Consider the following 16,582-nt stretch of genomic DNA (forward strand, 5'->3'; position numbering starts at 1 on the left):
TATTTGTAGGCATAACCATTTCTTTAACAAACCTTAATTGAGTGTGTTCTTGAGGTCAGATTGCATTCAACTTGAGCTTGCTATGTAACGTTGCAATACGGCAGCCCCAACCACCTCTGCCCCAGCAGGACGGAGAACGGAGGAGAGAAAACTCAGCAGAGCAGAGCTGCCCTGCCCTGTGGGCCGTCCCTGCATGGAACAAAGGGCATTCTGGGAACAGCTCTTTGGGATCTGAGCTCCTCGGCTCAGTGTTAAGGTAATGAAGTGTCCTTCAGATAGTCACCAGTTTCCTGACCAAACTAATGAAATCTATAGGTCTAAGGCTGGAAGCAATTTTGCCATGATGATGTTAGTTTTGAATTTGATAGATTTAATTTAAATAGATGTTGGAACCTGGGGAACTCTCTTAACATTAATGATGAGAGCTGCAACTTCACCCACTTATTTCTATGAGAGTGTCCATCAGGAGGAATGTCTGCATCTCACAGGAACATTCTCTCTGGCAGTGATGAGTTGAGGAGGGATCGTGGGTCTGCTGACCAAGAGAAGAATGACCTAATGCTTCAGGAAAGAGGTCAGCAAACTATGGTCATTTATCTACTGCTCTCCTTGATTTGACAGTCTTCTTCTTCTTCTTCTTTTTTTTTTTTAATATTTATTTACTTATTTGAGAGAGAGAGCGAGAGAGAGAGCAGGGGGGAGGGGCAGTGGGAGAGGGACAGAGCGTCCCAAGCAGATTCCACACTGAACGTAGAGCCCGATGAGGGGCTCGACCCTATGACCTGAGCCAAAGCCAAGAGTCAGTTGCTTAACTGGCTGAGCCACCCAGGTGCTCCGGGCGTCTTTTTAAATGAAAAGCCATTTCAGGGCCACAGGAGCCAGTAATCCTTAGAATGAAGCAGTAGGTTTGTTCCTTCTGGGGCTAGAACGTTTTGCAAGTGACTTCAAATCTCACCACTCTGCTTTTGTGACATCACTTAAATAGAGTCAGTGTAAGTAAAGATAGTTAAATAGAAATATTTATTTCCTTAAAACTATAAATTAGTTTTCCCTCTCCAACTTCGAGAAGGAATTTTGGGAGGAAGGGGGGAAAGGGTGACAAATCCTAGGGAGTGGTTGCAGAGCATCCTGGGTCCAGTTCCAATTCATGAAACCTCACATCCCTTTTTCCACTCAGACAGGTCTTTGCCCTCACAGTGTTTCTTCCAGCCTTGCCTAAGGAGGAGAGGGAAGTAGGAGCAACAGAAAGAAACATGACAATCCAAATATTCGTAGGTTTGAAACCATAGGTAATTAACCAAAACTATAAGCAGTGCCCGGGATTTAGTTTTGTTTCTGAGATCTAACGACCCTATCCTTTTGCCTTAAGACTTTTCTCTCCTAGATTTTCTCCTAGCCCTTATTAGCCTTAGTAACAGGTAAACAGCTTTTATAAGGATGGGTCATTTAGTTCAACACCCACACCTCTGAAAATTTGGGTTCCCCAAGTGGGTGGCCTGATTAGCAATGTTCACAGGAAACCCAGCCTCAGATTACTTCGAGCACCAGAAACCATGTCTCTGCACCGTCCTCGGGAAGTTTCCTGCTAATGTATGGTGTAACTGACATGGTCATTTTTCTCTCGCTGCTGCCTGTTCCCTCCCCCCACAAAATGTTGCCCTAGCCCTCCAAGATCTTGTCCAAGTGGAGAGCAAACTCAACCTTTTCTCCTCTCTTGTATTGCTTTCACTGGCAATTCACATTAGAAAGCACTTCTTGCTCTGTTGTTTGGAATACCTTAATGTGAAAAACAATTGCAAATTACCATGACTCATACCGTCTCTCGTCCCCGTAGAAACCCCTTTCGCGGTGTTCACTGTCCACCCACACACTCACGGGGCAGCGTAGAGACAAGGTCACATTACCATCGTCGGACCTCTCTGCAGAGGTGAGTTTGTCAGTGCCCGCTGGGCGTGATGAATGGACAGTGTCAGTTTTAGCCACGTCAGCCAAAGTCTGCCAAGGAAAGACTCTTACCAATAGTTCATCCCTTCTGTCTCTTTAGCAATTTTCTTGGCACAGATAATTGCATCTGTGAGGTCATCCGTGATCAAGGCTATAAGAGAGAGGAGAACAGTATTAGCTGAGACTGTTATTTGAGGGGAAGCCCCAATCAGGTTTTCTTCACTTTTCTCACTGTTTGTTGGAACAGGAGGGTGGGAAGAACTATGAACCATATTCTTATTTTTGTTGAGCTTCTTCACAAATCAAAGAATTTTCTTTTTAATTTCTAGAGTAGCCACATCTGGGCTTCTTGAAATTTCAGTCCTGTAGGGTTTTTGGAAATGTGTTTAGATTAGACACAGGCGGAGAATGTTTTCTGTGTCCTAAAGAAATACATAAGTAAGAGGACAGTACAGTGTTTCCTCTACTTAGGATGCTTGGACACACACGATCTCTTTATAAGTAAATAGTAAACTTGTCTATTTAACTTTCCAGTTTTTTGTGTAAAAAAAAAAATCAATCCAAGGTGTTTTTTATATGCAAAAATTTTTATGCCAGACACATTAGTCTTTGTTAGTTTTTTTATGGCTTTCTGACGTAACAGATCTTCTGATTGCCAATGAATTCACTCGTCTTAGCATTCTTTCCTGCTTGCCCAGAAGTGGCCTCAAAATCCTCCATGCAAACATGACAGAAAAAGGCAAATAAATAGAAAGTCCAACATCACTTCTGTTGCACGGTGGGTTTTTCAGAAGTAAATGCAGACATGGGCTTGGGGTGCAGAGTATTTATAAGAGATCCACATCTGTGAAAGAAAGGGGGCAAAAGCTGGACTGGGCAGATGGATGTGTCCTGTTGTGATGCAGGCCCAAGGGGTGCCCAAATGTCTAAGTCCTTATGACTCCCCCTCACTTAGTCCCTGGGTGTGGACTGCCCCAGAGGGGCACAGTGTTGGATGGCGCACTCCTCTGCAGCTAAAACGACACTGAAGGAGGTGCCAATAAACTTACAATAAACTACTATGTAAATAAATCTTTGTCTAGATTCATAAGTAGCTCCTTAAGATAGATCCAGAAAGAGAAATTACGAGGCAAAAAGATAAGAACCACTTTAAGGCTCTTGACACATTCTATTAAATTGTTTTCCTGAAAAGCTGAACTCATCATACTCTTACCACAAGCACTGAAGAGTGCCTAGGTCATGGCACCCTTGTCAACATGGAGCTACCTTGTCCTTTAAAAAATCTTTGCTTCGGGGCGCCTGGGTGGCTCGGTTGTTAAGCATCTGCCTTCGGCTCAGGTCATGATCTGAGGGTCCTGGGATCGAGTCCCTCATCGGGCTCCCTGCTCAGCAGGAAGCCTGCTTCTCCCTCTCCCCCTCCCCCTGCTTGTGTTCCTGCTCTATCTCTCTCTCTGTCAAATAAATAAATAAAATATTTTAAAAAATAAAACAAACTTCTATTAACCAAAAGAAAATTAACAAAAGATAGGACCTATAGGTGATAACAAATTGAGACAATATGCAAATTCACTAGCATTTGATACACAGTGAAAACTAAAGCTTTGTTAGATTATAAGTCTTTTGCCTTATTTCTAGAAAGATAAGTAGTTAGAATAGTAGTCACTATTAATAAGAGCCAACCTTTATTGAAAACTTACTGTGTGTCAAGCTCACGTAAAGTCTCTTCATGTATTATCTCCGTTCAGCCTCGGAACAACTATGTGGGTGAGTACCATGATTAGCCCTTTAAACTGAGGTCCATACTCAGTAAATGAGCCTGCATTCAAACCTAGGGCTTAACTTCTATTGTCCTCGACTACTTCCTTCCAACACAGACACTTAAGCAAAGATGCCTGCTTATGGAATATTATATGCTAATGAAGTTGATAAAGAAATATAAGTAATTTGTTCATTTTTCAAATAATTATTTATTAAGAGATGATCCAAACTTAAGTGCTTGGTATCTGTTACATGTTCAAATTACCTAGAAACACTTTATTTTGTGTGCACAAATGCTTGGTAAGAGCTGACATACCGTTCGTGTTTGAAAGTTGTTGGAGCCTATTTCCTAGGAGAAGTGGGTCCGGTGGGGCCTCAGGGGGTGGGAAGGAAACAGACTATACATAGTGGGAAGAAGTAGAGAGTATTCTATTATGCCAGGACTGGAGCACACCAGAGGCATGTACACATCGCGGAAGGCTTGTGTTTGGGGTAAGGCAGTTTGCTTGGCTGGGGATGCTGTGTACCATTGATGAGATTAGGTGCTCAGGCCCATGTGGTGGGGACCTTGTAGTTTGTTTGTCAGTCTCTCACTTTGCTGTAGCTTTTTGTTACCCTAATGAGATGTCTTGAAAGTGCTAGTTGGACACGACTTTGAATTTGCTTAGGAAAATACGTTAAGGAAGATGGGGGCTGGGAAACAAGACTGATGTGCTGAGATGTGAAGACACAATGAAATTGCCACAGAGGGGCAGCAGAGGGGCAGAAATGAGTCAAGAGAGCAAGTAGTTCTAAGGATCCATGCCAAGAATTGCTTCTGCTCAATTTACTTTAAATAGACAAGTCTCTGCAGTCAAAGGGTTCTGTTGAACAGCAAAGCATTATTCAACTGAATAGCTTATTCTCCCACATCAACAACAGAAAATAGCAACAATCTACACGGAAAGAACTACTTATTTTCAGGTAAGTTAGTTCTGCTTCAAAGTCTGTCTCTCCTCAGCATCCTCCTGCCTCCCACCTACAGTATCACTATCATGCCCACAGTTTACATCTCCTTCCACTCTGAAGTGACAAAAGCCAACTCGGATACCCAGCTGATGAGAAATAGAGATTAATATAAGTGGAAGAGACTAGATACAAGAGACAAAAATCACCGTCCTTTTCCGTAAACATCTCCTACTTTAAAGAGGTCTATGCTGTTGGAGGAAAATAAAGATTGATATTATATTATTATTTGTGTGTAAACATATATGTATGTTTATATATATGTATATATAAAAATATTCTGTCCAAATAGTTTGGGGAAGGTAAGCTGGAATTTTGGAAATAGACTTTGGTATGGGATTGAGGAGAAGGCATAGCTTTGGAAGATGGGCAGGAGGTGCATGTAACCCGTACATATATGAAATGTCATGTTTCTCCTAAAGAGACCCTAATGCTAACTTGTTTCCGGGTTCCCATGACAAATATCTCTACTTCTGTAATACATGGGACAGAATGACATTGTCCATAATTAAAGCTTCTCTGGCCTGAGGCTGAGGGAGGCCAGCTACTAAGGGGTGATTAGGATATAAAACCAACATCCTGTTTTCTATTTTAAAGCTGTCTCTAAAAATCCCATGCTCTTTATGATGAGAAAGCAGATAGGAGTGTTCCTTCACCTCTAACCATGAATCGTCCAACATTTTAATTTCCTAGAATTCAAGATTGCCTTACAGATATGTTTGCCCCAGACTTCCTTATTTGAAACTAAATTGAACAATATTAAATTAGTCAACTGCATGTAAAGTCAAGCATGGCCATGATGGAGTAACAGATTTTCTCTCCCACTGTAAACAACTAGACAAAATATATGAGCACGTTATCTTCAGACGTTAGGCAAAAGACAAGGCAGGATCATGACCCTTGAAAGATAGAAACAAAACAAGAGGAGTCTTATGATTACCATGACCTTCTGCCCAGAGGCACTTGCCAGACCAGAAAGGTAAAACCCAGGCAGGAGATGGCAATTTAAGTGGAGGAGACAGAGATAAGAGGCTAAGGGAGCTGCAATTTGTGGAGAAGAATACCTGAGAGTAAGGGGCCACCCAGAAGGAGAACACCAGAAATCCTCATGGGGATTCCACAGAGTCTTTGGCTGAAGGCTTAAACTGGGCTTGCAAAGAGTAAAACTCCATGAAGCTAGCTAGAAAACAATTACCAGGAACCTGTACAATCACAGAGCTCACACAGGGCTGAGAGACATTTGATTTCTGACTAGTCAAGAGGGAGAAATGTTGGTGAACCCCTGGACATTGAAAAGACACTAGAAAAGCCACGCCTTGGTAGTAGCATTAAATTAGCCCCACCATAAAGATGACTCTCAAACTTCCCTACCACAATTTAAAAGCAAGTCTTAAAAGGGTCAAGCTAATCAGAATTAACTACTTGCCAAGATGAAATCCAACACTCTTTAAAGGAAGAAAACAATCCAGACACTTAAAAATGTAACATATACTATCTTTAGTATCCAACAAAATGTTATTGTATGTGCAAAGAGGCATACGAATGTGACCCATAACCAGGGGAAAGATCAGTCAATGTTAAGACCCAGAAATGACACAGTTGATTGAATTACCAGGCAAGAATTTAAAACAGTTTATAAATATGCTTATTTATATCAAGGACTTAAAGAAATACATGAATAAAATGAGGGAAATGAAATATATAAAGCAATTACCTAGCACTGAAAATATACAATCTCTGAAATAAGACATTCAGTTAATGAATTTAATAGATTAGGCACTTCAGAAAAAAGATCAGAGAACTCAAAGATATAACAATGGAAAATATTGAAAATAAAACACACAAAGGGAAAAAGATTGAAAAAAATGAAGAGCCTTGGTGACCTGTGGGACAACATCAAATAATCTAATACATGTATCATTCAAGTTTTAGAAGGAGAAAAGATGAAAATTATGAACTCAGGGATCCAAAATGTTAATGAACATCAAGTAAGATAAATAAGAAAACACACATCATAATCAAATTGCTGAAAACTGGAGATCGAAAGGAAATCTTAAAGGCAGGTAGAGAAAAAAAGAGACATTACACACAGGGGATACAAATAAGAAAATCACCAATTTCTCATAATAAACAAGGTGAGCCAGAAGACAAAGGGATATCTTTAACAAAATGTTTTCTAGTAGACCTCCATTCCAAAAAAATATTGAAGGATATTCTTTAAAAAAAAAAAAAAGATTTATTTATTTATTTTAGAGAGAGAGAGAATGAGAAGGAGAGGGTGCATGAACAGGGAGAGGAGCAGAGGGAGAGGGAGAGGGGAAACAGACTCTCCACTAAAGGCAGAGCCCAAGGGGGCTCTAACTGGGCTCTAGCTGGGCTCTAGTGTGGTTTGATATCCCAACCCTGAGATCATGACCTGAGCAAAAACCACGAGTCAGACACTTAACCGACTGAGCCACTCAGAAGCCCCTGAAGGATATTCTTTAGGTAGAGGAAAGTGATATCTCTTACCTGCCTATGTAAATGAATCCACCAAAGGAATGAAGAGTGTTGGAAATGGTAAATATGTGGCAAATATAAAGAGATCCTTTTAAGGCAAAAATGCATGGGGTGTATAACTTGAAGGAAAGTGCAGAGCAACATCGCATAAAAGATGAGATGGGGAAATAGAAGTGTACTGTCATAAAACTCATGTTTATATGTCAAGTGGCATAATGCTATTTGAAGGTAGAATGTGAGAAGATGATGCATATTGTAAGCCCTAGAGTAACCACTAAAAATAATACAGAAGTGTAGTTAATAAGCCAATGGAGGAAATAAAAGAGAATACTGAAAAATATTCAGTAATCCAAAAGAAGCAGAAAAAAATGAACCAAAAACAGACAGCACAAAAAGAAAACAAAAAACAAGACAGTGGATTTTAAAGTAACCATATGTAATTACATTAAATATAAATGGTCTAAACCAAGGTTCAGCAAACTATGGCCCACAGGCCTACCCTCTGTTTTTCTAAATAAACGTTTAGTGGAACACAGCCATGCTTATTCATTTACATCTTGTCTATGACTGCTTTTGTGCTACACGGAGAGTTGGATAGTTACAGCTGAGACTGTGTAGGCACACAAGCCTAAAAAATTTACTATCTGGCCCTTTTAGAAAAAGTTTGCTGACCCCTGTTCTAAAAATTCCTAATGAAAAGCAGAAATCGTTGGACTGGATATAAAAGCAACACCTAACTATGTGTTGCCTATAAGAAATTCACAGTGAACGTAAAGATACAGATAAGTTAAAAGTAAAAGAATGGAAAGAAATATATCATGCAAAGAAAACTGAGTCACTATATTACGATCAGGTACAGTAGATTTTGGGATAAGAAATATTATCAGAGTTAAGGAGGGGCACTGGCACTAATGATAAAAGGGTCAACTCATTAGGAAGATTTAACAATCTCAATGTGTATGTACCTAATAACAGAGCTTCAAAAATGACAAAGCTGAAAGGAGAAATACGTAAAATTATAATTATAGTTGGAGATTTCAATACATCTTTCTCATCATTTAATAAAAAAAGAAAATAAGTAAGTATATAATATACATATATATTATAGAGTACATATACATATATAGATGGTATAGAATATCCACCTAATAATTGTAGAGTACACATTATTTTTTCAAATGCATATTCACCATAATTATATACTGTATGGTGATCCTAGGTCTATACCACAAAATAAGGTTCAAATCATTTCAAAGGTTTGAAACCATATACACTATAGTCTCTGACTACAACAGAATCAATTTAGAAATCAACTATAAAAATTCATCCTGGGATCATCCCTCATAATCATCTTGGGCATTCCCTTTGCCTCTCTCCTTTATTGAAATCTCTTGTTTCCTGGATCTATGTCTTCCTATTTCTTGGTTTACTTTATCCTTTTAATGCAACACCTTCTCCAAAAGTTCTGTGCTAAATATCTTTTCATTGCCCCCACTGAGCCACCCTCTATCCTCTTGTACCTTGCTCTGTGCACTAAGTGGCTGATCTACATGGATGACATCAGTAGACCTCTGCTGTCCTCTGACCTCTGGCAGAGTTGAACAACAACTGTTAGTAGGAGATTGCAAGGGAAAAGGACAGTGAAGCTGGGATATATATATTTCCTCAGCTTTTTTTTCTGTCAAATCACTAAGAACAAACTGTGTCCCTTGATTGAAGGTCACAACTCCTACAAGGTAGACTTCTTCATGCAGACTGTATCTGGGTAGGGGTCACAGCTCTCTCTCCATTCCCACTTGGGCCAGGGGTTAGTAATGATCTGCTGTTTCTAATCCTTTACTTCATTCCTTCCTGGGGGTTCCCTGCAATCTGACAACGCTTCTGTAAGTAGCCCCTTTTAAAAAATTCTTGTAGTACTTAGTTTGAGTTAGTGGTTTTCCAGTCAGGATTCTTTTTTTGAAGGTAAATTTTTTGACAACTTGCTTGTCTCAAAATATATTCATTCTACACTCACAACGTATTGACGATTCAGCTAGCATAAAATTTTAGTTTGGAAATAATTCTTCTTCAAGATTTTAAAGACATTACTCTATTTTCTTCTAGCTTCTAATATTGATATTGAGAAGTCTGATGCTACTCTGATGCTTGAGCTTTTGTATGGAACACGTTTTACTCTTTCTTTGAAGACTATATTGTATTTTATTTCTCTCCAGTTTTCTGAAATTTCATGAGGATGTGCCTTAGTGTGAATCTATGTTAATCGACTGTACTGGTTATGTGATGGATCCTATAAATTGGAAACGCATGCCCTTCAGTTCTGGAAATGTTTTTTAAAGACTTCATTCTATCTACTGTTTCTCTTCTATCCTGCTGAAACTTGTATTATTCAGATCCATTTATTTATCGTATCTTTATTTCTCCTATTTTCCATCTATCTCTTTCTTTTTCATTCTGCTTTTAGAGAGATTTCCTTAATCTTATCTTCCAACTTTTCTATTGAGTTTTTTTGTGTGTCTGTAATCATATTTTGAATTTCTCGGAGCTTTTCTCCAAATATTTCTTTTTTAATAAAGCATCCTTTTCTTGTTTCATTGATAAGACATGTTATCTAGCTGAAAATATCAATGACACTTCCCTTTTTCATTTGAAATTTTCATTTCCCTGTATAATCTCTGCTTTCAACAAGTTACTTTTATCTGATTTTGTTTTTTGTTTTGTTTTGTCCCATTCTTTCATGTCAATGACACTTATATGAAGTCTGATGATCCTTGTTTATCTGCACTTATTTAAGAAAGAGAGACTAAAAAGCTGATTAGGAGTTCCGTACACAGACATGGGGATTTTCAACTGTGTATCTCCCTGTAGGTGAAGTCTGGCTAGTTTTGTTCATGGAGAGCTCCTATTCAGAATCTTTAGCTATGTCCTTTTCATCTGTGTGAATTCTCCAGAACAGAATCTTCCCTTCTGGAGAGTCTAGCCTGATTTCCATCATTCTAGGATCTAAGTGGAGGAAAGTGCCTGGGACTATGGAAACTTTAATCTCCCATGTCTTCAGTATGGAACTCTCACTTTCACAGGTTGTTGAGGTCCCTCAGTTGAGAGATTTTTTACTTACTCTGTTCAGAAAGGAAAGCTCCAGTATTCTGCCAGGATTGAGGATGAGAAGTCAGTAGCTGAATGGAGTCAGGAAGGGAATCTGATGGTCTAGATGCTGCTTAATTGGACTTCCCATCAATCCTCTTATTTTCTACCTATTTTCATTCCAGTTTCCAGAATTAGCTGATCCTGCTGATTTCTGAGCCCTTTTAGGATTCTATGGTTGCTTCTTGGCTTTCCCACTGTCAGTTTAGGACTCAAATTTCTCTAATTACTAAATTAGCCAGTACTTGTCCTCCTGCTTTTCAACTTCTAAAAATGTACATGTCCAGTTGTGGTGGTTAACTGGAAGACTCCATTGGCAAGCTCTTGGGGAATGCTAATGAAATTGGCCATGGATGGGGAGAGGTTTAAAAGTCATACCTCTAGGAAGGTGAAAATACTGAACTAGTTTTAGCCCAGAAGGTAAGAAAGTAAAGATAAGAAATATCTACTAGTCACGTTCAAGCTTTTAATAAGTTTCTATGTATAAAAGTGAGCAAATTTGTTTTAAATAAATCCAGAAGGAAAAACTAGAATTAATGGAAGAAAGCTAGAAAGAGGTAGATTTTGGCCTAACAGAAAAATGTTCTAAATTAGGAATTGATCGACAATTGTATGATCTGCTTCAGGAGTTAGTGAGCATTCTCTTGTAAAATAGGTGTAGGGAAAACTTATTAGAAAATTAACACATTGTTCAATCATTCATACATTCAAACATACGTACTGATTATCCTGTTTGTGTCAAAGAGAAATTAAAAGTTTATTTCTTGCTCGTAAGGAGTTTGTCACAGAATATCTTATAACTCTTTGTCTTCACCCTTGCTCCTCATTCCTTCTATCTATCTATCTATTTATTTTTTATTTTTTGAAGATTTTATTTATTTATTTGACAGAGAGAGAGAGAGAGAGCAGGAACACAAGCCGGGGGAGTGGGAGAGGGAGAAGCAGGCTTCCCGCCGAGCAGGGAGCCCGATGCAGGGCTCGATCCCAGGACCCTGGGATCATGACCTGAGCCGAAGGCAGACACTTAATGACAGAGCCACCCAGGCTCCCCCCTTTTATTCATTTATTTAATGAATATCTTTTGAACTCCAAAACTCTGGCTAGGCACCCCTCTGGGCATTGAGGATATATCAGTGAACAAAACAGATAAAATTCTTGCCTTCATGGAGCTTATGTTGTAGAGAGAGGGCAGGATCTGTTGAGCATCTCTTGCCTGTTCTTCTCCATGCCCCCAGCCATGACCATCATTCAGGTCTTTCTATCTCTCACCTCACCACTTGCAATGGCAATATCTCATACCCTGCTTGCAGATTAATCCTTCTGGAGCAATGCTTAGTCAACGACCTCTACTGATTTCTTATCGCAGGCAGAAATCAGTACATACGTCTTACCTGGCTTCCCAGGCCCTTCGTAGTCAGGTAGTAATCAACCGCTCCAACCCCATGTCCTGTTACTTGTCTTCACATCCCCTTTGTTCCAGATAACACAAATGTCTCACTGCTCCCTGTGTGTGCCCCATACCTTCTTCCCACCATGCATCTTTTGGCTTTTGTTGTTCTCTTTACCTGGAATGACTCTTATCTATCTCTGAATGTCCAAATCTTACCTATCTTCCAAGTCTTAGATCAAATATTATTGTGTCTACAAGACTTTCCATGACTTTATCAATGATGTCTTTGTCCTCTGAAGTCCACAACACTCAACCCACACCTGTTTATAGTCCTTTAACTTCCTAAAGCATATATTCTTTTTCCAAATACCTGAATTCATGTCTGATGCTTTCTGCCAGCCTCAGTTCTGTGCACACATATATTTCTTAAATGATTGAAGTAGAAGCCTTGGAAGTGAATTCTAGCTTAATTTCTACTGTTTAAGAAATGTAAAGTGTATTTATTTGTCTCATTCTCTACAAAGAAGTATAAACGCATACTTTGAGTAAATTGCTTTATGGAACGCAGTTGGCAAGTAGCTTTCTCCTTCTTATTGAACATATTTAATGTCTCTATGCATGAAAGAATAAGGTCATTTTTCCACCCCTCCGTTTTTATGGTTGTTTCACAAAAACCATCCTAGAAGGAATAAGTCATCTTTGGGCAAGTAGGCCACAGGACTGTGAGTGTCACCCTGGGGAACTGTTGAATAATTTATTGGCAGGGTATAGACCTACTTGCACATCTACTCCAAGTTTTTGTCAAAGCAGAAAATGGGTAGACATTCCATTATCAGCTTTCCTGCTTTTACTCCTGAGAACATTATTTTTGGAAAATCAAAACCGTACCTGCGCAGGCAACGTGACAGTGGTTCTTCTCTTGTAGCTTACCCCGTCTGCACCACGTGAAACTGTTTATCTGAAAAATGCCATAGTCAATGCTCCCATCCTTTAGCTCAGTCTGAGCTGTTGTATTGTAGTGGCTCTCAAAGTAGGCCATGCAGATCCCTAGCGGGAGAGAAAGCCAGAACTGCCAGTAAAAGAAATGCATTTTTTTCTCCCACTCTGCTCTTAGACGAGAGCTCCCTTAACCATGTTACAATAACGCTGTGGTCCCAACAGACCTTGGGGAGGGACAGGGCAAGTAGCACACCCACGGGGCACTTCCGAAGCTGCACACCTAGTCCGTGGCTGCACCTGGAGTAGGCCAGAAGTCAGGTCTGTCCCCAAGCCAGCAAGTGGGGGCATTGTTTTCTCCTTCCCTTGCTGGTATCATTCACGCAGGACTCCAGGAGTGAGGACATGACGGGTAGGGAGGAGGAGAGGTGCCCCAGAGAGCATCGTTTGAGGAGAACTTATGGATAGCTAGCAGGTGTCCCTGGGGAGGGGGGCAGCAAATGGAAGAGCTGGGGACAAGCCAAAGTTGGGGGGTTGGGGAGACTTTGGAATCTCAGCAAGGAGATCAAAGGTAGAAAAAGAACAGGAAGGAAGAAATCTCACAGTTTCCAAGGCTAAAGCCCTGGTAATTGTCAAGGCCAGCCCTCGAAAATATTTTTGCCAGTTTACAGCGAGTGTAGACTTTGGGCTCAGTGACCGTGACCAGGCAGCCAATCAGGGCCAAGATGACGGCAGTCTTCATCCCCAGGTCTGTTGGAAGCGGAGCCTGTGAAAGATCAGACCAGGTCAAACAATCTTGCTTTGTCCTGAGTCCTAAGATTCAGTCTGTTGCCACTGAGAACTTAAATTCTGCCACGGTTGTGGGTGGCTCTGCCTAGATGTTTTCTGTTACTTTCATTTTATTTATACTTATTTGAATTTTTAAATTTTAAAAAACTGTTTTATCCATTATAATTGATAGTGTTACATTAGTTTCAGGTGCACAACATGGTAATTTGACAAGTTGTGAGTTTATACATTGTGCCATGTTCACTGCAAGTGCAGCTACCCATCTGTCACCATATACCACTATTACAGTATCGATTATATTACCTTTGCTGTGTCTTTTATTCCTGTGAATATTTATTCATCCCATACCTGGAAGCCTGTGTGTCCCTCTCCCCTGCACCCATTTTGCCCATCCCTCTACTTCCTGTTTCTTTTAATCATTCAGAACCAGCATGGGGGAAACCAAAGTACAGGAATATACAGTACAAGGAAGGAATGAGTGCAGATACTTTTCTACATGGTCACTTTCTTTTTTTTTTTTTTTTTTAAAGATTTTATTTATTTATTTGACAGAGAGAGACACAGCGAGAGAGAGAGAGAGCAAGCAGGGGGAGTGGGAGCAGGAGAAGCAGGCTTCCCGCCGAGCAGGGAGCCCGATGTGAGGCTCAATCCCAGGGCCCTGGGATCATGACCTGAGCCAAAGGCAGACGCTTAACGACTGAGCCACCCAGGTGCCCCTACATGGTCACTTTCAAGTAAATGCTATTATGTTCCTGGGATTGGGCAAGCACAGAAATGAACCCTCCTTCACTGATGTCCAGTTAGAAATCACAGGGGGTGATACATACCCAGGATTCTCATTTTTATTCTATGAATAGAAAAAAATAGAATACGGAGAGTGAAGCATTCTCTATGTATGTGGAAACACACACCCCAGTTTCAACCAGAGATGAAATACACACGGGTCTGCATGGACAACTTTAAGATTTATTATTTGAGGCTTGATTGAAGCAAGAAGATTTAGCACCTTGTCTTTCATCCAATCTCTTAATACTGCTCCAAATGTGGAAGCATTGTTTCAAAACTATCAGTGTTATATTGCAAATGCAATGTTTTTCTGAGTTCTTTCATCGCCAGTTCGTGGGTCCCCCTAAAAGTCATGGTATTGACCGATGAGCAAGGGGGATTGATGACCATGGGTCACGAGAGGAGGGAAGTGTTGGTGATGGAGTAAAGAGGCCATAAAGAGACCCCCACTGAATTGTTTGAACTGCCGTCCACTTACAAATTAAGTGGCAGAGATTTCCATGCCTTGCTGGCTATTGGTTTTCTAGAAGTGCTTCCTCTCTTGAAGCAGTGTCTTCCCCAAATACAGCAACCTTGCTGGGATAGGGGTGGAGTGAAATTTCTGATACTGAACATGATATTCATACATATTTTCACCCAGCATCATTTTCTGCCCCACCTAGAAATTTCTAAAGTTATTAGTTTCCTCTCTTAGAGTTACATTCTCCAATTGATAGGTGAGGCTAAAATCAGGGCTGAGTATTCAGAAGGGCCGGAAGAAGAATCACTATGAAGTCTTTAACTAAGCAGGGGTACCTGGGTGGCTCAGATGGTTAAGCGTCTGTCTTCGGCTCAGGTCATGATCCCAGGCTCCTGGGATCGAGCCCCGCATCGGGCTCCCTGCTTGGCAGGGAGCCTGCTTCTCCCTCTCCCTCTACTCTTCCCCCTGCTTGTGCTCTCTCTCTCTGATAAATAAATAAATAAAATCTTTAAAAAAAATAAAGTAACTAAGCAATAAGGTAACTACATGTCATCTAGGGTATATAGAATACATACTGGTGAATAACAAGGGTCAGCAAACCAGGCCTGCTTTTGTAAGTAAAGTTTTATTGGAACAATGCTATGCCCATTTGGTAATATAGAGTGTATGGCTGCTTTTTGCAGGGTTGAGTGGTTGTGTTAGAGAAAATATAGACCACAAATCTAAAATACTTATTATCTGGCCCTTTTCAGGAATGGTCCATGATGTAAGCAGTGAGTTGTATGCCAGGCACTGAGAGGGAGACACATGAGGTTTACTATGCAGAGCTTACCAGTTAGGTTGGTTTCCATCCCCTGCCTTAGAATCACACTGGTAGCGAACAAAACAAAATAAGACCCCACAGCAGTGGTAGCCCCAAACACAATGTTTGGTGTCCTTCAAGCTAGAGGTTGCCATTGCTGGTTCTTTGGGACAGGTGGCTTCATTGGAATACTTCAGGTCTTATCAAAAAGGCAGATTCCTGGGGCCTGCCCCAGAGAGCCTGCTCAGGTAATTCTGTGAAAGGAATACTGCTCTACTTACTCAATCAGTGATTGGCAGCTCGCATGAGCTTCCTACACCCCATGAAGCCATCTCTGATTCTTAAAAGGCACAAGTGATCTGTCTTCAACCAGGAATCTTTCTTCAGAGCCTTAGAGAGAAAAGAATTCTTAACTCTTGTTCCCAACTACCCAGAGATTCTAGAATCCCATTTCTTGGGAGTTGGGTGATAACCACATTCTGGGCCTTCCTTACCTCTCTCTCTTTTTTTTCCTCCTCCCCAACAGCTCTCCTCACTTTCAACTCCACCAGGGCCTCCCATCCAAGTGCAAGCTTCTTTCTCAGGCAACAGTTTCCAAACTTGATCACAAATCCCACCAATAATGAGCACGTACCCCTAGAGGGTATATATCAAATTATGAATCACACTCACATTCTTCTGTACTAATGTTACATAAATTATAAACATACAAGAAACCAAAATTTGAAAAGAGATGAGATAGAAGTGAAATTAACATTTAAAAATTATATTACTAGCACAAAATGTCATTATAATTTGTTATTATTAATAAAATATTTTTAGTGAGATCAGCAACACAACTCAAAACATAGGCAAGTGATCTGAACAGACATTTCATCAGAGAAGACAGGAAGATGGCAAATAAGCATGAAGAAAGATGGTCAACATCTTTTGGCATTAGGGAAATGTAAACTGAAACCAAAATGAAATACCACTCACACCTCTTAGAATAACTAAAATCAAACAGACAATACAAAATGATGAAGAAGCTGTAGATCAGTGAGGAGTCTCATTTATCCTTGGTGGAAGGCAA

General features: G+C 40.3%; 1 protein-coding gene across 1 annotated transcript; it reads right to left on the reverse strand.

Moving 5' to 3' along the window:
- Positions 1 to 994: 994 nt before the first annotated feature.
- LOC110577262 (lysozyme-like protein 1) lies at positions 995 to 15,934 on the reverse strand. Its single transcript, XM_021686522.1, has 5 exons — positions 15,792 to 15,934; positions 13,277 to 13,439; positions 12,626 to 12,784; positions 2,017 to 2,095; positions 995 to 1,215 (listed from the first exon to the last, which is right to left on the reverse strand). Exons 2-5 carry the CDS (start codon positions 13,413 to 13,415, stop codon positions 1,146 to 1,148), a joined length of 447 nt encoding a protein of 148 aa, XP_021542197.1. The 5' UTR covers positions 13,416 to 13,439; positions 15,792 to 15,934; the 3' UTR covers positions 995 to 1,145.
- Positions 15,935 to 16,582: the final 648 nt, after the last annotated feature.

This window comes from Neomonachus schauinslandi, chromosome 5, assembly GCF_002201575.2.
Source record: "Neomonachus schauinslandi chromosome 5, ASM220157v2, whole genome shotgun sequence".
NCBI classification, from domain to species: Eukaryota; Metazoa; Chordata; class Mammalia; order Carnivora; family Phocidae; genus Neomonachus; species Neomonachus schauinslandi.

Coding starts and splice junctions, on each gene's coding strand:
- LOC110577262 (XM_021686522.1), bottom strand. CDS start 13,415: ATGAAGACTGCCGTCATCTTGGCCCTGATTGGCTGCCTGGTCACGGTC. Junction 12,785..13,276: donor GGGCTTTAGCCTTGGAAACT/GTGAGATTTCTT, acceptor CTCTCCCGCTAG/GGATCTGCATGGCCTACTTT. Junction 2,096..12,625: donor CTGTCACGTTGCCTGCGCAG/GTACGGTTTTGA, acceptor TCTCTCTTATAG/CCTTGATCACGGATGACCTC.